Genomic DNA, 23,203 nt, shown 5'->3' on the forward strand with positions numbered 1-23,203 from the left:
ATAGAGCCAGCCAGAAGCCCAGGTCCAGGGCCTGGAGTCAATGAAGGCAGGGCAGGTGGGCAGAGGGGAACGGATGGCCAGGGGGTGGGACAGGGGTGTCTCCCAGTCAGGGAACAGTCAGCTTTATTCCCTTTCTGCAGCATACAGCAGACATGTGGGGAGTCTGCCATGGAGTAGACCACAGAGGGCCAGCTGCATCTGTGTGGATCCTACAGCAAGCACCCAGAGGAGCCAGGTGCCCAAGCATACACACATCACCATTCAGGCCTCATGTCTCTCAGCACAGAGTACTCCATGAGCCTCATCCTTATTAGCTAGCACAGAAACAGCACCTAAGTGCTGTCAGGCCAAGAATGTCAAAAAGACAATTTGCTGTTTCCCATAGGAAACCTCTAGTTTTTATGGAAATTCCAAACTGACACAGAGCCAAGAAGCAGTAAGGACCACATGAGAATCCAGCTAATTTTCCAAAGGCCAACCTAGGGGCTACTGAAATGTCAGAAAAGGAAGCTAGAGAGGGGCCTCCCTGCAAGCCAGGAGGGCTCAGCTATGAGAAACCAGCTCAAATTGATTAGAGGGAAAGACACCCAGAGGTGGAAGAAGGTGGTACCTGGGCTGGTCAGAAAACACAATGACGTGGGAGAGAAGCCATGCTCAGATTCACAGACTGAAGAAGAAAGGCAGAACCTGGAAAGGGACTGGGAAGAAAGGAGAGGGGACAGGTGTTGGGGGTCATGAATTACAGCTCATTTCCCACCTTTCGAATACAGAAGCCCAGGGACCCGTATACTGTAGCTACAGGAGGCTCAAGCACTGGACAAAACCTGCACCTCACCGGAACTGCTACCCAATGGCACACATACGTACACCACCTCCATCACCACCAGTAGAAGCGGGTACCGATGCAGGATCCTTTCCCATTAAGACTACACACAGCCTCAGGACCTTGCTCAACACAGCGCCCCAGGGGGCCAACGCTCCTAAATCGGCTGGCTATGAGATGAATCCCCTTCATTACTATTGCACTAGAAGGTTCTTCTTGAGGAAGTGTTGCACTGTTCATAATTCATCTCTTTGCTATAACAATATAGTGTAAAGCATGTGGCTGCATGATAGGGCCTGCAAGAGAAAAATGCCTTGCAAATTATACATTGATGGCTTTTTCTGTTGATGTTTCTGTTGCTGGAAACTGGCATTAATGGATGAAGTAGCCTTCTCTCATATCATTTTCTTGCCTTTAAAAGTTGCCTTTGTCCCTGTGACTTGACCATCTGAGTAATTAGATGCATCTTATGCAGAGATCAGTCACTTCAGCCCCCTTGGCAGCCTCTGCCTGACTCATCTCTGTCCCTCACAAGCAGACCTCATCATCTCATAGGATTCTCAAATGCCTCTAAAGGCCCTTTGTGCCAGGGTTCTTTCACAGCTGCAAGTATAAATGACATTTTGGAAGCTTCATCCAAATTTTACACTTTTGTTTAACTCAATGTTGGACACTTGAAAGGACAGGCCTCCTGGAACCCAGAGAATCAATCGCCAGGGTTTTACTTTCTTAATGGGAAGACAGGATCTGCTTCAGAAAATTGAAGCCTACAGGTTTTTGACCCAACAAAATGCCTTCAAAGCCAGCCAGTAAAAAACACTCACATATTAACTTTAGGGTCCTAACGACTTCAAACCTTATTTTTTTTAAATCCTAGATACCATTCCTTACCCCACAATTTTTTAGTTCCTTTCTTTTCATGATGAGATTTAGTTATCAGAGCCAGTTGGCCCTCTGAACATTTTTCTGGTGTCTGGAAATAGGATCACTTTTCAGGGACCAAAAACTTTATTTTCTCTAGCTAACCTCATAAAATACAGACTTCTCATGTCTATCATACATGTCTTAATTCTTTTTTTTTTTTTTTTTTTTTTTTTTTTTTTTTTTTTTTTTTTTTGAGACGGAGTCTCGCTCTGTCGCCCAGGCTGGAGTGCAGTGGCCGGATCTCAGCTCACTGCAAGCTCCGCCTCCCGGGTTTACGCCATTCTCCTGCCTCAGCCTCCCGAGTAGCTGGGACTACAGGCGCCCGCCACCTCGCCCGGCTAGTTTTTGTATTTTTAGTAGAGACGGGGTTTCACTGTATTAGCCAGGAGGGTCTCGATCTCCTGACCTCGTGATCCGCCCGTCTCGGCCTCCCAAAGTGCTGGGATTACAGGCTTGAGCCACCGCGCCCGGCCTACATGTCTTAATTCTTATCTGTAAGTGTATGCCCACGATATGACCATCAAAATTTTCATTTCTTTGAAAGATCGAAGCTAGATTAAGAAGGCAAGTGCTGCAGCATTCACTGCAATATCAAGTGGTCATACCAAAAATGCACAAAGAAATAAAAATTACAGTGGAGATAAGCACAGAGGTACAAAAGCTTGAGGCCTCTCTCTATACCAAAATCTCATTCCAACCTCCTGCCAAATACTTCAGAGCCGCTACACTATCAGAAAAGACCTGCTTCAGCTGCTAGCTGTAACCATCCAAGCAGAGCCCCGTGGCCTTCATTTCTCGTGAGGGTTGCTGGGCTGCTAACCATAAAGGCTCATCCACCACACACTCATCCCAATGGGTGCTGGGTTCCAAAGTGAACACTAGAGAATTCCAAAAGCATGTCACCTCTAACTCGTTAACATACAATCCTGGATTCTAAACATTCCTCTACTTAATGAAAACAGGAATGAAGGAGAAGAGAGTGTAGGGTGAAGAAAGCATTATTTTAGAGACATTTACTTGATAGCATTTTAGGCCCAGGAGACAAAAGCTGGTCCTGCATCCTTCCAGGCCAATCGTGGGTGGAAGGAACGTCTTCAGGGGAGTTGCATGCGGTGCTAGGCTGAGACAGCAGCCACTGTGCCCCACGCCTGTAGTATTACTGTTTCAACTATTTCTTCTATGGCAAAGAGGGAAATAACCTTAAGAAGAAACAAGGACTAAAACAACTGAAGTGAAAAAGGTTTATTTTCTCCTCGTCATATTTCCCATTGTCATTTTGACGCAAAATTGTTCCAGGTATTGTTTTCTTTATCCCTAAGAAATCTCAACGAACACTGCCATTCAGAAAGGGAAAGAATATGTCACAACAGGGGAAGGTACTTCATGAACATGATGCACACGTTCCATTTTCTATACATAACCAAAGGATAACATTTAGTGCTATTATAATAACTCTATTCCAGATCTTGCTAATAGTAGGAAATGGAATTTTAAGGCTTTTAATACAAAGGAAAAACTTTTCCTTTTTGGGTGCTGCTGTTAGTTTATTGAGCCAAATCCTCTCATCTGACATAATCAGGCCTGAGGCAATTAATGGTAAAAGCTGATTAAAGCAGAAAATCCTTTTGAAAACAATACATAAAAAATACATAAACATAAATAAGACCTTAAAACATTTTGCACTCGTAGCTATTACAGCGAAACATGCCAGTCTACCTGTGATGAGGCACAAATAGTTCTCTGAATAAGGATCTACCCATTGGAATTCCACGTAGACCTTCTTTTATAACTCACTCCAATAACAAGGTCTGATTTCCAGTCTCAGTTTCTTTGAAGTCTAACAGAGCTCAAGATGCTTATGAAGAGTAGAATCCTCTTAGATTTTTATAATATTCCCCCTCACCTTTTATAGTTATCATAACACATTTACATTGACAGAAATGCTTCTGTAGTGACTAATTTTGAGTCTTTTCCAAAATAGTGAACTTGCAAAGAAGCAGTGACCTTTAGGTAGTCATATTTAATTAGTGTATGAAATATTTGGTACTATTTCATTAAATTACATAATTTGATAGCCCAGTGCAATTGGCATAAGGAGGTATGTGAGCAAGCACCCCGACTCCGCCAGCCCCAGGTCAACCCCTAGAGCAGGGAGCACATGTGTCCTGGGTTGACTGAGGGCTTGAGGGGCTGTCAGTCTCAGTATGCCACAGGATAAGATGTCACACATCTTACACCTATCACATGGGACGATAGGATAAGGAAGTTCATAAGACAAGTCAATAACACAAAGCTGTTTTTAAAAAAGCGTGTAACTGAAATATTTGAGTACATATGGCAAAGGAGTTTCCTTAAAATCATTTGGATTTGGATTGAACTCATTTTCGTACAAGTCTGCTTTCTGCCGCCTTACTATTCCTAGGAAAAACCAATTCATATTCATGTCCCAAATTTCTGGTAGTTATCAACTGTGTTTCAACAGTGTTCAGTACATGTTTTGTGCCTGGATTTGTTCTATATCTGGGATGAGGGTAAGGGGGAAGTTTATCCAAAGTCATGTCACAGACCTTTCCTATAGATACACATGATTTATACATATGAAATCACTGGGAAAACATGAAGTGGGTAATAAAAAAGCCACTGATTTAATATAAGTGCCCATATACATCGTACATTTACTCAGTGCTACAAGCCGTTGAGAAGCAGAATAGTCAATGTTGGCTGGAGGTCCTACGGGTCTTGCCTTGTTTCCAACAAGATTACCAATACTCCTGACACCCTGACACAATTATTCTCTGGCTGCAGAGTCAGGCAAAGGTTGTTACCCAAGACACTTGCAACCTCACCACCCTCCACACCAAATGAAGTGAAATGACATGGATTTCCCTCCATCTCCAGCCCTGGGTCCCCCCATCCCTGGGTCTCCAATAGAGAAGCAGAGTGAAGGAGGGACCAGAAATAATTTCCTCCACTCCACCCATGAATACGTTTCGGGTGCAGACTAGGTCTCAACAGTATGATCTATGCTCTTTCGATTAGAGGATTAAATGAAGACAACACCATATATTAAACAAAAGCAAAATTACTCAGATACTAAAAACTTCTAGGCATAAAGTGAAATTTAGTTCCTTTTTTTCCTTTTTATGACATTATATTCTTCCCGCAACTTGGCCCAATACAAGGAGGAAACTGGGCCTCCCACAGCAAGCCATTCTGAACCACAAATACATTTGCTCGCTGAAGAGCATCTTGCCCTGTATCCGCATGTACCCTCATCCTGTACTGACCCAAGATTTTCCTTTTAGTCATCTGATAACAACCTGGAGCCCCAGACTCCAATTCCCCACAGGCACTCCTCACAGAGCCACCAGGAGGCACCTGAAGAGCAGGTCAATGCACCAGAGGCTCACAATGGCACAGTCCCCAGAAGAACATCTCCCCCAGCACTGCCAAAAGGAACCTCACCAGCAAGCTGTCTTACCTCATGCTCCAGTCACTAACCAAACAGCAGAGGAAGCTGGAATGAATCACTGCTGGAAATTGTTTCACTAAAACTCTAAGAACTAATGATAGGGGCTAGTGCAAACAGATAGAATAACAGTGAATCTTTATCTTATTCCCATAAGTCGCGTTTTTCATCATGCATTTAGTTCCTGAGGGCAGATGTCACTCACCGATGCAGGCATGGACCCTCACGGACAGCTGCGTCCTTAGGATGATGCTGTGCTTCTTGCCCCGCCTAACGAGACAGGAGACAAAACAGGGGCATCAGAGGAGTCAGCAGAGACACCTCACGTGCTGTCAATCCACGTGAAGGTTCTGACATATCCACCTAAGTGGGGATTCAGAGAAGCAGAGACCCACACTGAACAAGAATCTATCCTGAAATGATGTTGACACAGCAGGCCTTTCACAAAAATAAAATAAAGAATTCTGACTTTGTTGGTTTGGCACATGCATCTCACTGCCAAGCTCCATCAACTCATTCCATCCACAGATTCTGCACATAGTCGTGCTTGACCATGTTGGGAAAATTTTAAAATCTGTGTCCATGAAGTAAAATTCCTGGAATGTAACAACACAGATCTGCCTGATCATTCTCATGGCTATTTTTACCTTTTGGTGGGGGTGAGGGCAGATTTAGGAAACGGGAACACATCATGGGGTAATCAGAACTGCTTTACTGTGTATCAATTCAAGACTGTTGGCTTTTCTCTTATACTTTTACAGGAAAATGGGAATCTACAAAAGAAGGCTTACAGACTACTTATTATCAGAAATGCCAATTTACCCCACACCCCATCTCACCTCTGCTTCCTTCTCACTGCATTTCTCACAAGGAAGAAAAAGGGCAGACCTCCCCAGTTCCACTCCCACTAGGGCCCGTCCTGCTTTATGCAGAGAGGAACCAAAGCACAGAGCAGTTGGTAGAAGGAGATAAACGGGAGAAAACATGAGTCCTGGCTACCCAGCAGGAACAAAGGCTTTGAAGTTTGGAGAAAGAGGAAGGCAGTGGACAAAGGAAAAGCAGAGCCAGCCAACAGCACGGCAGCAGGTAGTATTGGCGGGGCTCTTGGAAGTGAGATTCCCTGTCCATTCTCACCTCTCCCCACCAGGGCTTAATGTATAACAGAATCTGGAAGTGCTTTCCCGCCTCCTGGTGTGTGGTTGTGTTGGACAGAAGGGAACACAGATCTCACCAAGGCACGCTACTAATACTGTGATTATGAATTCACAGTAATGACTACACCAATTACATTTTTTATTCTTCCAACCAGGTAAGAGACAGAAGTATGGTTTAAACAATGGTTTGTTGATTCTGATATGATTTGGTTGTGTCTCCACTGAAATATCATCTTGAATTGTAGCTCCCATAATCCTCACAAGTCATGGGAAGTAATTGAATTATGGGGACATTCTCGTGATAGTGAATAACTCTCATGAGATCTGATGGTTTGATAAAGGGTAGTTCCCCTGCACACACTCTCTTGCCTGCCACCATGTAAGATGTGCCTTTGCTCCTCCTTCACCTTCCACCATAATTGTGAGGCCTCCCCAGCAATGAGGAACTGTGAGTCCATTAAACCTCTTTTTCTTTATAACTTACCCAGTCTCAAGTATGTCTTTATCAGCAGCATGAGAACAGACTAATATAGATTCTTTTAAAGAAAAAAGGAAACCCAGCTGCATAATTGCAAAGCATGCAGTAGCCTCCAGCTGAGCAGCTGCTTCAGGTAGAGAGTCTGCATTCAGAGTCCCCTCAAAATTCAGTGAGCCCCTCCATTTTCCTTTGTTCATTTGTTTGTTTTACATTTTTTATATGCAAGGCGTTAGTCTCAAGAAGCTTGTAGCCAACAAACAATGTCTACAGAAGACAAGTTCAAGATTCCTGTAAACACGGATATCTGCAAAAACATATTCTTCACAAAAAAACTCTCACTCTCAAAAACCCTGGTATGAACACTCCTCTAACTCTTCTGACCAGACCAGAAGAAAGTTTTGATTTAAGTGCACCGAATTGAATTATAGACAGCTTTTTGTTTAACTTGCCAAGAAAGGTTTTCTGGGGTAGCAGGGACAGCAGCCAGGAGCAGAAAATCAGTGAACCCCTGCTGGGAGATGGGCTCTAACTGTTAGAAACAGTAAATCCTAGTCTTCTAATCTCAAGGATTTTCTGTAATTTGCATTACCAGCAGTTATAAGTCAATGGTAAATGTCAAATGAATAGGAGACAAAGGACATGCTATTGATGCCCACAGAGAGAAAAAGCATGAGTTGGCCAGGGAAGACATTTCAGAATGCCCCAAGTTCTGGAGAATTTCAGAAAGGGTCCATTCTGTATCTTCTTGTATCTTCAAACAATTGCAAAGTTGCACTTTGAGTGTGTTTCCCCACATAATTCTCTAGACTCACGGTGAGCATGTAGGGTGGTCGCTCTGGGATTCCAGGCCCCTCAGTGAAAACTATGACTGCCAAGACACAGCAAGCCCACCATCTTTTCCAGGTGCTGAGAAACCAGGCAATTGGTTTGTTAAGCTAAACCCTAATGGAATTTAAGAAAGCATAGAAGAAAAAAAAAGTCCTATTTTTTTAGAAGTTTAATCACAATTCCTCCGCTTCAATATTCTACCTCCTATCTTATCTGCTGCTGTACACAAAATCCTATACATGAAGAAACCTGCATGGAACTGGGAGCCAACGATGGTGGAAGCAGGCTGAGGCAGGGAGGAGGCCCCAGATCTCAGGTTCAGAGAAAAGGAGGGGACCACCTAAGGAAGAGGCAAGTGGGTGAAGAGTGTAGCCAGATTCAGCCAGGTTCACAGGTGGGCATCTGGGACCTCTCACCCTTCCCTATCCCTGCTTCCATCCACCTTTGATGTAGGTACTACTTCTGTGTCCATTTTGTAGATGAGGAAAACAAAGCTTGCAGAAATGGTGTAACTTGCATACGGGGCTGGTGGAAACAGAAGCAGGGCTGAAAGCACAGAATCTGACTCCACAGTCACCTGCACCATCCTGCCTTTCACTACACAACTGCCTCACTGTATAACCTTCTCTAAGGCTTACAAAGGATAAAAAGAGTCCCTGGGTTTTAGGGAACTGGTGTAACCTTAGTACTAAAACTTAACCAAAAAGACACACTGAAAATCTAAGATGCAAAAATCTAAGAAAACATTGGGAAATCAAATTACATCATATGTAAAAATAATACAACAGGACCATATAAGACTTATCCTAAGAGTTCAAGAATTAGAGTCCAATATAACAGTTTTACATATATATAACATATATATTATATACACATATATATGTAATTCTTCTTGACTTCTTAGGAAAAACCTTATTTGATCTTGTTGTATTTTCACATATTGCTTGCTCTCTCTCTCTGTGTGTGTGTGTGTGTGTGTGTGTGTGTGTGTGTGTGTGTATTTAAATAAAATAAAACAAAGGACATCCACCATAAGGTACCTTTAAATTTGGTAGCTTCCCTCCACCACTATATTTTCTAATTAGTTAAAACTGATATATTGGAGAAAGTTTCATTTTTATGTATTTCTTTTACATATGGCCATTTTCCTACTACCACTGATTCTAAAAATCTTTTTGCTAAGTCCTTTGGCTTCTTTTAGGGAAATAATCATATCTGTTTAAAGATAATCATTTTATCCCTGCCTTTCCAGTAAATATACCCTTTTCTTCTTTCATGGCTAAAACTTTCAAAGGAAAATTAAAGAATCATAGGCATCTCCCTTCCCCACTATGGACACTATGTCAGTTTGGGTTCAGAAATAATAGTAGTCGTTAACATTTATGGAATGCTTATCATGTGCCAGAAGAGGTTCTAAGTACTTAATACAGATTTAGTCTTCAGAAAATGTCTATAACGTAGTGATATGGTTAGGCTTTGTGTCTCCACCCAAATCTCATCTTGACTTATAATCCCCGGGTGTGAGGGAGGGACCCGGTGGGAGGTGATCGGATCATGGGGGTGGTTTCCCCCATGCTGTCCTTGTGATAGTGAGTGAGTTCTCATAAGATCGATGGTTTTATAACGGGCTCTTCCCACTTTGCTTTCTCACTCACTCTTACCTGCCACCATGTAAGATGTGCCTTTGCTTCTCCTTCACCTTCTGCCACGATTATAAGTTTCCTGAGGCCTCCCCAGCCATGCAGAACAGTGAGTCAATTAAACCTCTTTCCTTTATAAATTACCCAGCCTCGGGTACATCTTTATAGCAGTGTGAAAATGGACAAATACAGGTAGATAACATGACATTCTAAAGATAAGGAAATCGAGACCCAGAAAAGTTAAGTGATGGAGCTGAAGTCACAGAGCTAGAAAGAGACAGAGCTCAGACTCAACCCAGGCAGTCTGACCCTAGAGTCAGTGCCCCATCACCTCCGCAGAGCTGCCCCCCAGATGTGCACTCCTCTTATTCATTCCTTCATTCCACTGGTGCCAGTATCAGGGAGAAAAGGATGCTAAGCTGCTTACAGTGAATTCACACTGACAGTCTCTCAAGATTTATATCTTTGGACTATTATTTTCTTAACTCATACATACATATGAGATGTACTCTATGAGATGCACAAAGTATATGGAGCTTTAAGACAGGAATATAGAAACCCCACCTGCATTTCCAGCCTGCTAGCCTGCCCTACAGATTTCAGATTTGCCAGTCCCCACAACTGCATGAGCCAATTCCTTAAAAATAAATATTTCGAGATAGATTACACAGATGAGAGAGAGAGAGAATTGGTCCGTTTCACACTGCTCTAAAGAACTACCTGAGACTGGCTAATTTACAAGGAAAGAGGTTCAATTGACTTACAGTTCCACATGGCTGGGGAGGCCTCAGGAAATTTACAACCATGGTGGAAGGTAAAGGGAAAGAAGCATCTTCTTCACAAGCTGGATGTGAAGAAAGAGAGCTGGAGGGGGGGCGGGGGGCAGGGGGACTGCCAAACACTTTTAAAGCATAAGCTCTCATGAGAATTCACTCACTATCATGAGAACAGCATGGGGGAAACTGCCCCCATGAATCAATCACCTCCCACCAGGTCCCTCCCTCCACACGTGAGGATTACAATTTGAGATGAGGTTCAGTTGGGGACACAGAGCCAATCCATATGAGATAGGTAGATATTCTCTCGGTTCTGTGTCTCTGGAGATCCCTGACTAATACAAAATTTGATATCTGCCTTCATAGGGCTTCCACATTTCAAAGAGAGACTGTCAGTAGGTACTCACCTTAGCCATCCTTTTCTCCCTGATACCAGCATTCTGGGTTAGTTTTACAGCTGCCACGCCTTTTGAGTCTGTGTTTTTGCAGCAAGATGAAGTGGAATGCACCAAGTACCCAGAATTCCAGTGACCCAGAAGGCAAGGCGGCTCAGCTTGACCTTATTCTCCCCAGGGAGACTCAGATTCTTTTCCTATCAGCACAGCCACTGCCAGGGAAACATCACCAGCTTCTGAACAGCCACTCTTTAGAGGAGGCAGTCACAACCAATGGGCTGCTCACAACCAAGGCTAAGGCCAAGGCTACCCAAGTGCCAAGGGGACTATCTAAAATAGATAAGCAACTCAAGGAAACCCCTGTTGAGGCACACACACCAGGGACATGACGGTGCTACCGCTAAAATAACTTTCTGAAACGTCCCGCCTTCTCAGAATACACAGATTTCTGCTACAATAATATCAGTGGCCTTGGGAAAAGTCTGGTTTAACCAACTAAGGCTCACAGAAACCTGTGTGTTTCTGTTCCGACCCTGTGTCTCGAGGGAGCCTTTTTACAAGAGTAACATATAAAGCCCTTTGTGACTACAAGAAGTGCTTACATTATTTTATTGAGTGGTATAGAACCAGAAGCTTGATGACTTTCTCTAGCAACCAACAGTGGAATCAATGTTCCCAAGTACTCCTCCACTTAAATTAGAAGAAATAAACTATAGTTTCAGTCAAGGATAGAAACAGATGTTTCACCATCTGGCAAAAGTAGGGACAAGGGCCCCCTCAACAGTTGCCCCAGGAGTAAAAAGCTCTTAGTAAGCTTCTGGGGCTGTGGGGCTCAACTGGCACTCCATCTCAGTGATAAAGAGATGGAGGAGGATTTGAACCAGTCATCAGCTAGTAAAAGGACAGAGATCGCTAAGATTAACTTGCCCAGAAGCTCAAAGTTTAAGCAAGAGAGGCAGTTGCCACTACATTAATCTCCAGGTGTGTTCTGTTCTCCCCTGGCAGACTGTAGAGGTAGAAAAACAGCGACTCTGAAGCCAGCTGTGTGATCTTGGACAAGTTACTTCACTTCTCTGAGGCTTGGCTTTATTATCTGTAAAATAAGATAATAATGTCTACCTTCTGAGGGTGTGAGAATTCAATCAATCAATGCAAGTAACATACTGTGGACATGGCTGGCATGTAATAAATGCTGAATAATGTTAAGTAATCCCCTTGTCGATATTACTGTTCTTTCAGCCACTTCCCCTCCCTCGTTCCATTTGTCTTAATATCTGGATATTCTCTCACTTTCTGTATGTCTCTTGCTTCATTTTTGTCTGCCTCTTCTCATTCCTCCCACCTCTTATCATTCCTTTTTCTCGTTCTCTCTTCACTGCCCATTCAAGAATTGACAATAATAATTTGTTATTATTTGATGCTTTTTCCTGTTCTTCATTAAAGTTCCAGTGATGCAGCATTGTAATTTTCTCAAGGGACGATACTAATGTCTGTGCCTCCTGTGTAAGCAACCCTGAGTGTGTCAGCCTCTGAGGAATGAGTCATCTACTTTAACTGGAAGATGTGAGGAGTCCGAGACACACAGGGAATTCAGGTGGAAGCACCCTGGGCAACACGTCCTATGACTAAAATGTGAAGTTTGTGCAGTTGGGGAAAAGGGATCTACCAAAACAGGTCACCTCTCTAGACACCTTCTCAGAGAGGCCAGTCTGGTTATCTCATCTTCCAGTTTCCTTCACCCTTGATTCAACAAGACATGAGGCAGACGGAATGAACTTTCTCAGTCCACTTCCACTAAGCTAGTGACCACTCATCACAGAAGCTTCTCCCCGCACCTAGCCAGGCCATCACCAGCTCAGTGTCTCTCTTCCATAGTCATTCCCTGACACGTTTTTTATAAGCTTTAATGAGGTATAATGTAGGTACCATAAAACCCACCTGCTTTATGGATATAATTCACTGATTATTAGTATCTTCGTGGAGTTGTAAAGTCATTACAATCTAACTTTTTTAACTTTTTCATCAATGCAAAAACAACCCCAAACCCTCTTACCCATCTGCAATTGCTCCCTGTCCCCATACTCAGCAAGAGGCAACCACCAATATACTCTGCCTCTCTAGAGATGTGTCTTTTCTGTCCATCTCATACACATGAAATTAAACAGTATGTCACCTTTTTGTGTCTGGCTTATTTCACATGGCCTAATGTCTCCAAGGTCATCAGATACCAGATATATGATTTACAAACATTTTCTCCCATTCTGTGGCTTGTGTTTTCACTTTACCAATTATCTCTTTTGGGGGTGCAAAAGGCTTTAATTTTGATGAAGTCCAAACCTGTTTTTTTTCTCTTGTCACTTATGCTTTTGTCATATCTAAGACATGGAAAGCACATGTGGCAGGAACCATGACTTTGCCTAACCCAGTCATGGAGACTTGCTTGTGTTTTCCTCTGGGAGTTTGTTTTGGCTCTTACATTTAGGACTATGGTCTGTTTTTAGTTCATCTTTGTGTCTGGTATGAGGTCCTTGACATCCTGATTAGCTCATTCTTTTGTCTTCCACCCTCATGTACCCTGTGATGGGACAGAGCCCTTGTCCAAGCTGTTCACAGATTTCAGCTCCTGGGAAATCCTGCTTTCCCTTCTGCTTCTCCTTCTTCAGGATACCCTAAATCTCCTGCTCACCACTCCCGGCCTTGCCTTGCCCCTCTCACAACTTGCCTTTGTGACACAGTGTACTCAACTGCCCATTCTTTGAAATGTCATCTCTCCTTGCAGAGGCAGATGCTGCTGGTTACCCACTCAATGCCTATTTCCCTTTCTGCCTTATAATGGGAATCCAATTGTGTTTGGAGTGACAATGTATATTCCACAATGTGGCACAGTTCTCATCGTTGAACTATAGGTGGAATTCGCTGGTGGAGCTTCTGGAAAGCTCTTTAAAAGCAGTACACCCAGCAGCACCAACACTACGCTTCACTCTTCTCACCTAAGGCAGGGACCATCAGCTGTCACCTAATATTCACAGTGACAGCAGAGGAAGGTTAGCTGGATACAGCCCACAATTCATACTGTGACCTTCAGCCTCTGGCCAAAATCATGTGAGCGAAAGCCATGTGCACACAGAAATAGGCATACACTCCCTTCGTCCCTTTCCTTCTTTCTAGGGGCTGAGATGCAGATGAGATGGTAAGAGTGGAAGCAGCCACCTGGACCCAGAGATGGAATCCTTGCACTGAGGATGCTATAGCTATTTTACTCTTCCAAAGAGGACTGCCTATATTTGGAATCTTATACAAGAAAAAAACTTTTATTTTATTTAAACTGCCATATTGGGGGATTTCTTGGTTGCAACAGAGAACACTGCATCCTAACCAATACATGCCTCCCTGTCTTGATATGACAAGGGTGTGGGGCAGCTGCTTTGTAACTATGATGAAACACGAAAGACAAAAGCCAGATCCTAAGGATGGTAGGGCAAAAAGATAAAACAAGCCCGGGTTCCTAAGAATGTCATGGAATCAACATATTGTCCTTGAAACTGTATAATTATCCACTGATTTTCTTAGAGTGGCTTTTGTTTTGTAGAAAAATTTCATAGAAAGTAGAGAATGTTCCCATATATCCACACTGCCCCTCCCCACCCACCTGTTTCTCCTATTAACATCTTGCATTAGTGTGCAAGATGTTAATCTGTTACAACAGATTAACTGCTATTGAACATTATTAACAAGTCTGTAGTTTAACTTTATAATTCACTGTGTTGAACAGTTCTATGGGTTTTCACAAACACATAACATTCTGGATCCAACATTACAACAACATACAGAGTGTTGACACTGTCCTAAAGATCCCCTGTGCTCCATCCCTCCCTACCCATCTCCCAACCTCAACTCCCACCCCTGGCAATAGGATCTTTTCACTGTCACCACAGCTTTTTACCTTTCTTGGAATGTCATATAGCTGGACTCACAGTATGTAGCTTTTTCAGACTGGTTTAACTTCACAATGTGCATTTAAGGTTCCCCCATGTCTTTTCTAGCTTGATTGCTCATTTCTTTTTATTGCTAAATAAAAATTACTTCACGGAATGGACGAATACTATGGTTTGTTTACCCATTCAACTACAGAAGGACATCGTTTCCAAATTTTGGCAATTATGAATAAAGCTGCTGCAAAAATGTGTGCAGGCTTTTGCATGGACATAAGTTTTCAACTCATTTGAGTAAATACCCAGAAGCATGATTGCCAAATTGTATGGTAAGCCTATGTTTAGCTTTGTAAGAAACTACCAGACTGTCTTCCAAAGTGGCTGCGTCATTTTGCATTCCCACCAGCAATGAATGAGAGTTCCTGTTGCTCCACATCTTTGCCAGCATTTGGTGATATCAGTGTTTTCTTTAGTTTAGTCATTCTAAGGGGTATAGTGATATCTCATTTTTTTAATTTACATTTTACATTATACTGACATGTCATATTGGATCTTTCTATATGCTTATTTACCATCTGAATGTCTTTAGTGACATACCTGTTCAGATCTTTTGCCCATTTTTTAATCAGGTTGTTTTCTTATTAGTTTTAAGAGTGCTTTGTATATTTTGGATACATGTACTCCATCAGATACATTTTGCAAATATTTTCTCCCAGTCTGTGACTTGTCTTTTCATTGTCTTAATATCCACTTTTTTTTCATGATTAAAAATACAGTCAAAAATTTTAAGCCACTGTTACCTGGGTTCTTTGTCACATGCGGCTAAACCTGAGTCTCTTACTGATGTACAACACCTGGGTTATGGTTTCAGTGGATCATCTGAGTACTGCCACCTGGGTGACTACTAACTTTCTAGTCCCTACAGCCAGGGCCTGGTCCTCTCCTCACCTGCATCCTATGGTTGGCCCTCCGGGACAAGACCTCCAGACTCTGTAGCTCCCTCCAAGGAAGCACCCCCAGCCTCTCCAGTACTCCAGCCTTCTCACCTGGGTCCCCAGCCAACATTTCTCACTAGCCATCCCACACCTTGTGTGTGGCTTGCCATAACCTCAGACTAATAGGTATAAACCCCTCGTCCCCTTTCAAAATTGCCTCCACTGTATCCTCTCACTATTTCCCTAACTAGTCCACCATTCTGTGCACTATTCCCCTAATGACACATGTCCACTCCATTCTCCTGTCCCGCTCTACACGAGCTGGCACCATGGCTCCAGATTCCCAGCCCCCTCCCTCCCCAACCCTGGGTGAAGCCCCAATTCACTCACCTCCCTTGGCTACCAGGTTTAGGTTAATTAGGCCACTCCTTGCTTGTCCCCAAAGGGGGTTACATCTGACCAAGGCCTCCCACTCCAAGTTCTTCCCACTCACCCCCACCCATAGCCCCCTCATCACTTAAGGAGTTCTGTGGGGGGGCTCTCTTTGCAGGTCATTTTTCTTCTGATTCCAACCCACACACCTACCTGACACCATCTTTGCCCTCATACATCCTGGCATTTAAAGGCATTTAGAACCTTTGATTTCAGCGTCCATTCAGCATGGGAGTTACTTCATTCTTGCCTGACTTACTGCAGCCTTTTCAGGAATGCCGTGTTCCTCACGCAGTGATTCTCAACTTTGACTGCACACTGAAATCACCTGGGAGATTTGAAAATCACCGCTGCCTGGGCCCTGGGCCCACCCCTGAGTTCTGCTTTCATGAGCCTGAGGCTGGGTGTGGCAGGGAAGGTTCTAAAGTTCTACAGGGGGTGGGAATATTCTCTAAGACTGAGAGCCTATGCTGCAGGTTCCCAAACAAATATCCAACAATCTGGACAGCTTTTTTTTTTTTTTTTTTTTTGAGACGGTGTCTTGCTCTGTCACCCAGGCAGGAGTATAGTTGTGTGATCTAGGCTCACTGCAACCTCCACCTCCCAGGTTCAAGCAATTCTCCTGCCTCAGTCCTGCTGGAACTACAGGTGTGAGCCACCATGCCCGGCTAATTTTTTGTATTTTTAGTAGAGACAGAGTTTCTCCATGTTGGCCAGGCTGGTCTCGAACTCCTAACCTCAAGTGATCCACCCACCTTGGCCTCCCAAAGTGCTGGGATTATAGGCATGAGCCACCGTGCCCGGCCTGGACAGCTTTTTTAAAAAAGGCAAGATTCTGAACCTCACTCCAAACCTTCTGAAGCCAGAACCTAGAGATCAGCAGTTCTGGCACCTGGAGCTGGTATGCAGTGCCTCTGGGTTACCCACTCAACCCAGCTGAACTCACCCCAATGGCCCCTTTGGTTTTAAAGGGCCAGTTTTCTCCCCCACTGAGAGCAGGGGCAGAACTTGATGGCCTGCACTTTGAGCCTAGCATAGCACTATGAAGACAGGAGCTCCTTCAAACCTGTCACTGATTAGCCACAAGGCTTCAGCCAACACACCTGCACCCTCCGCTCAGGATAACTACCCTAAGAGGGGAAAAAAAAAAATCAGGGAATATCTACCTTTCTTCCCTTCCACACCCTCACCAGAATCTCTCTCTTAACATGGGGGTTTTGTTGGTTGCTTGTTTCGGTTTGGTTTTTTAGGTTCAGTAGATTTTTACACTTATGTTCAAAGTCTATTCCATGATTTCCCATTCCCCACCGTCTAAAATGCAGAGGAAACTTGGACAAATGTGTGAATGGGTGAGGTTGACTTTTGTATTATACCATAAAAAGAAGAAACTGATGGCCGGGCGCGGTGGCTCAAGCCTGTAATCCCAGCACTTTGGGAGGCCGAGACGGGCAGATCACGAGGTCAGGAGATGGAGACCATCCTGGCTAACACGGTGAAACCCCGTCTCTACTAAAAAATACAAAAAAATTAGCCGGGCGAGGTGGCGGGCGCCTGTAGTCCCAGCTACTCGGGAGGCTGAGGCAGGAGAATGGCGTGAACCCGGGAGGCGGAGCTTGCAGTGAGCTGAGATCTGGCCACAGCACTCCAGCCTGGGCGGCAGAGCGAGACTCCGTCTCAAAAAAAAAAAAAAAGAAGAAACTGCTTTTTATTCCTTCAAATCTGATATTTTGAGACGCAAAGACCTCTTTGAGAATCTGATGAAGGCTTTGAAATACCTCCCCACCAAAATTCCACAAACCCACAAATTGTACAGAAACCTCAGAGGTTCATGAGCCTCAGGGCCCATGCTCTGCAGGCTGAGAAGTCAGGTGTCCAAGAATAAAAGCAGAGCCAGTCCCAAATCCCTGGGTTCCCCTAAACAGGTTGGTCACAAAGCTGGTGGGACCCATGTACCCCTGCAGATGGGCCTCTGCGCCGCCCTTCTTACCCTTTCCCAGATGCAAATCCAGCCGTGATTTCTAAGCCACCAACCTCACGTAGACACGTGGGCCCAGGGTGGGAGGACCCCTTGGCAAATGAGAGAAAGTGAACAGCATGACACAGCCAGTAAGCACCAGCCATCTTCACAGCCAACCCTGTGGCACAGGCCTGAAGGGAGTCATGCTGAGGAAAAGGTGAACGCCCCAAGTTACCCGAAGTTAGGAGCACCTGTGAATGTGTATGCCATGTCCAGCCACCACACTGGTCCTCATGATGTCCCTGAAACATTGTGGTTCTCAGGTCCACTCTTGGGTCAAGTCACACTCCCACCTGCTGCACCTTCCAAATACCCAAAGCCACTATCTCCTCCAGGGCTTGCCTAAAAGCCCACCTTCTCCACGACAGTGCCCTGTGGACCCGGGCTGGCACTGGTTTCCTTTCAGAGACACGGAGGGTAGCAACAGGCAAAAGAGTAGAGGTTCCGGCCCAGCTCAGCCCTGTGGGCAAACCTCCATCGAGGTCTCTTAACTAAAAGTGGAGATCTCAGGGCACCTGACCTGCATAGAATCCTCCGGGTCTAAATTCCAGTGGTTCCCATTTCAATGTATCATCTTCCCAGAACTGGACTGTAATTATAACAGAGGCTAACAGTTTTGAGTGTGTATTATGTATCAAGAAATAGTTAATGTTTTAGATACATTATTATATTTTACTTCAAAACAACCCAAAGAGGCAGTATTGATAATATTGCCCCGAATTATAAGGAAATTGAGGTTCAGAGAGGTGAAGTTACATCCCCAAGGTCAAACAGCCATGAGACTAACGGTAAAGCCTGTGTCCCTAACCATTAAGCTACACTGCTCTCCTCAGGTGCCAGAGACCCCATCAGGACCCCTCTTCATACAGAAAGGGAAATGGGATTGGGCCATATTTTCCTTATTCTGTAAATAAATGTTATAAGTGTCCTCATTTTATAAACTCCTATCATAGGTAAAGTGGCTTGCCCAAGGCCACACAATGACAATGTCAGGAAAAATAACCTGGAGGCTGCAGGCTTCTGTGTCTGCTGCACCATGTCATGCTTGCTAATTTCCCTGGCCTCAGACGGTGATGAGCAGTGAACAGACCTGGTTCTGTTTTGTTAGCATAATAATTGCTTTGTCCTTCCACTTTTGAAGGTCTTTCGCCTATTCTCTGACTAGCTAGAGCCTGAGTGATAATTCTAAACAAGTTAATCTTGGCATAAAAGTGCAGGGTAATGGACAAGAACAAAGAAGCAAAATCCTCCAGCAAGGAAACTCAGAACACACGGTATGAAAAACATCACAATTTTCACACAGATTCATACATATTCATTAGATGGCTGCAATATTAGCAGACATTTTGCTATAACTGACACAAATAAATCAAGAGAAAAAAATGGTATTTGCCATTTTCATACCTCCAAAGGGCAAATCTTAACCGGGAAGCAATTATATTTTAACTCCCACTCATGGGAGATACACAGACTTTGTCAAATGCCACACATCTAGGAGAGGACCTAAAAGGTCTATTTCAAAGATACAAAACCTTACTCTGGGGTGATCGGGGACACACTTGTCAAACGCGTAGCTACGCATGCCTATAATTCCAACTCTTTGAGAGGCTAAGACAGGAGGATTGTTTTGAGTCCAGGAGCTCCAGACCAGCCTGGGCAACATAGGGAGACCCCGTCTCTACAAAGAAAAATACAAAAATTAGCCAGAGCAGGAGAATCATTTGAGCCTGGCAGATGGAGGCTGCAGTGAGCTATGATTGCACCACTGCACTCCAGCCTGGGTGACAAACAAAGACCCTATCAAAAATAATTAAAAATTTAAATTTTTCTAAACAAATTTTAAATGTGTAACTATCCAATATCTTTTGGGCTACCTTCCTTTGTTTGCAGTTTCCCAAGTCTTGAGTCCCACCTTCTCATCTTGCCATAACCCATTTTCCCAGCAACCCTAGCTACTAGAGTACAGAAATGGCATTCAACCTCTACCTATTCAATGGACTCATGGCCAAGTGATGATTTAGAGGGAACAAAGTGAGAATACAAGCACCAGGATCTACTCTGGGGAGCTTACAGCAGGATGCTCTGGCTCTTTAGGAACAGCTGTGGAGGAACTGCCAGCATCTGGAGACAGGTGTTGCCCAGGCAAACTGTAGCGTCAGTGATGGATGATGGCAACAAAGCTGTTTCAACTGGAGACAGTGTTTTAGACCAGGACCAATTGTCCTTGCAGGAACCAATCTCATGCCACCAAAGGCGCAAATGTACATGTTGCATAGAACCTAAAGGACCTTTGCCCAGAAGCCCCTGGGATGGCAGAAGAGCATAGTCTTGGGAATTGGTCACACCTGTGTTCAAACTTGGCTTTGCCACCCCAGACATGTAATTTAACTCCTGACCCTTGGTTTTCTCAGATGAAAAACTGAGACAATAAAATCCAATTACTTGACTAGTATGATAATTAATTATTAAAGAGCCTGTGAATAGGGAGCCTAATATAGTATCTGGCATAGTAGCTGATCCAAAAATATTACTCTTCTCTCACACCCTTTATTCTTATTGCTTTTATCAATACATTAGCACTTTTTTTCTCAGCTGCCATCTCCAAATCATTCAAGTTTTGATAAAAAAGAAGAAAACAAAAATGAGAACAAAGTCATCAAGCATAACACCACTAGAGACATTTTTCAAGCTGACAATGATCTATTCATAACATTCCCGGGGTCTGTTTGATCAATGAGCCATGAAGTCATTCAATTACACTATCATCTAGCCTGCATTCTGACAACTTATATGAAAGGATGTCACTGTCAAATACTTGATAAAAACTATTGCAACGGAACTTCCCCAAGTCTGTCAGCCTAATAGTGTTAATTTTAAATATAGCAGTAAGTAGAATCTGGTGTGACTTAAGATACCCCTCTCATATGCCCAGCCTATAGTGGTTTCCAGGATCCTTTCTCACATACTATTGGTGTGCCCCTTACTACTACCACTCTGGAGACAAGAAGGGTATCCTCAGAGCACCTTGCTGAATCCTAACAAGGACCTTGGTCTTTTTGGTGCATGTGGCCATGCTATTCAGGAATCCATTCTGGCAATGGGCCATTCACCTGGCCACCAGTATTTGCTAAGTGCCTGAAACATGCTGAGAAAATGTCAAGTACTGGACATTCAGACAGGCATGGTTCTGGCCTAGTGGAGTGTTAGCAGCAGAGAAGAGGGGCAACTAGCAGCATAATCAATGATCATAAATTGTGAAGGGTGTTAAAACAGGGGAAACCCAGGAAGCCATCAGTATATACTAAAGTCAAATAGCTACATGAAACTAAGAAGGTTCCAATTTTTCTCCATTAATTGAGCTATTTGTGAAAAATGAGAACTCCCAGATAGTATCCAGTGGACCATATTTTTAACTCAGACAAAGTGGTTTCAAACAACTTTTGGGGACTCCTGGACAACAGATTAAGATAGCTGAGCATTATTTGGAAAGTATCAGGGAACCTCTTAAGTTTCCTGAAGAGGAGGGTGATGAAATCAGAGATACACTTGGTTCGAGATGGATAAGAAGTAGGCTGGGCATGGTGACTCACACCTGTAATCCCAGCACTTAGGGAAGCTAAGGGTGAATTGCTTGAGTTCAGGAGTTCAAGACCAGCCTGGGCAACATGACAAACCCCCATATCTACTAAAACATACAAAAATTAGCCAGGCATGGTGGTGCGTGCCTGTAGTCCCAGCTACTTGGGAGGCTGAGGCAGGAGAATCACTGGAACCTGGGAGGCAGAGGTTGCAGTAAGCCGAGATCACACCACTGCACTCCAGCCTGGGCAACACAACAAGATTCCATACATAACATACACACACACACACACACAAATAACATACATAACATACATAACATACACACACACACACACATAATTAGCTGGGCACAGTGGCACGTGTCTGCAGTCCCAGCTACTCGAGAGCCTGCAGTGAGCTGAGATCATGCCACTGCACTCCAACCTGGACAGCTGGAGTGAGACCCTGTCTCAAAAAATAAATAAATAAAAATAAGAAGGAGAAAGGTGGGGCCCTATTTCAGTAATCTAGCAAATATAAGAGGCTATTTCAGTAATCTAGCAAATATAAGAATGGCTACTTATATGGGTATATTCCTAGAGAGGTTTCACTTTCTGTGCACATCTCTGATTTTTTTATGAGCATATTGCTTTATTTGGACTCAGAGTATTTCTTTATTCAGCAAGCGTATTAAGCAATTCTAGGTATGGGCAAAAAGTAAGTTGACATTAACATAATTAATTATTTTTTCCACAGTAATGAGTTTAAAAGATGATACCATATAAAACTATCTTCTAGAGCATCTGCTAAGAAAATATCCAGTAAATTATCATTGAATACAATATCTAAAATAGTTGCGAATCCACTAAAATCTGGAAAATATCTATTTATTTATTCATTTTTAGAGACAAGGTCTTGCCCTTTTATCCAAGCTGGAGTGCAGTGGCACAATTATGACTCACTGCAGCCTCGGCCTCCCAGGCTCAAGCGATCCTCCCACCTCAGCCTCCCGAGTAGCTGGGACTACAGGTGTGAGCCACCACAGCTGGCTGGAAAATATCTATTTAATTGTGATATATGATTTTAAAATAACTTAGAATATAAATACCATGTGCTTGATTACCACAAATGTTCCTAGGAAAGGCTACTCCCGAGCACCCATCAAGTAAAGTTACTCAAAATGGAAACGGGTCTGCAGTCACCACTGATGAGTCACTTACATCTCCCTCATGTGTGATTGAGAATTAAGAGAAGGTCAAAGCCATGGTAGTTCCTCCTAAATATTTTAAGGCCTCAATGTACCCCCATTTCCTGGTAGGTGGGGACCAGTCAGCAGGGTCAACAGTTGCTCTTACCCAGCGTCATCCTGGAAGCCTTCCAACTCATCCCGCTGCTCTGCCAGGGTGGCCTCCAAATCCAGGTAGGCGCCATTGTGAGAGAGCTGCAGAGTACAGTCATCCAGCTGCAAGAGAAAGAGCCTGTTATACCCAACCTGCTCCTCAGATGGGGACTACATATGGAGAAATTGCATCATATTGCCCTCATGTGTTTTGTAAAATCAAGCAATATTCTGAAATGTGGATCATAACTCGAAAGCTAGTATGTTAGTGCAAATAGATCAGGAACGATCTGAGTACCGAGTGGATAGATGAGGCATCTCTTAACAGAGTGACATCGACAGCATCCCCTGGGCCCCAGGCCACTGAAGGAGCCTTTTTGGTCCTGGGCCAGCACCTTTTTCCACTCTCAGGGGCCCAGATGAGACCTGGCATTTCAAGAGAGGAAATCGAGATCACGACGCTGATGTGACCATGGATTGAGTCACAGAACTTAAAAGGC

The 23,203-nt window shown here is 43.8% G+C and overlaps 1 protein-coding gene across 8 annotated transcripts in view; it reads right to left on the bottom strand.

Moving 5' to 3' along the window:
• Positions 1-23,203, bottom strand: part of FHOD3 (formin homology 2 domain containing 3) — a 492,791-nt gene that overhangs the window by 411,027 nt on the left and 58,561 nt on the right. For all 8 annotated transcript variants that reach the window (XM_033177891.1, XM_033177890.1, XM_033177884.1 and 5 more), the window contains exons 2-3: positions 22,720-22,826; positions 5,422-5,486 (exon numbers count right to left, since the gene is read on the bottom strand). In XM_033177891.1, the coding sequence (XP_033033782.1) occupies positions 5,422-5,486; positions 22,720-22,826 (172 nt within the window). The remainder of the gene's footprint in view (positions 1-5,421; positions 5,487-22,719; positions 22,827-23,203) is intronic.

The sequence above is a fragment of the Trachypithecus francoisi genome, unplaced genomic scaffold, assembly GCF_009764315.1.
Source record: "Trachypithecus francoisi isolate TF-2019V2 unplaced genomic scaffold, Tfra_2.0 Lachesis_group19, whole genome shotgun sequence".
NCBI classification, from domain to species: Eukaryota; Metazoa; Chordata; class Mammalia; order Primates; family Cercopithecidae; genus Trachypithecus; species Trachypithecus francoisi.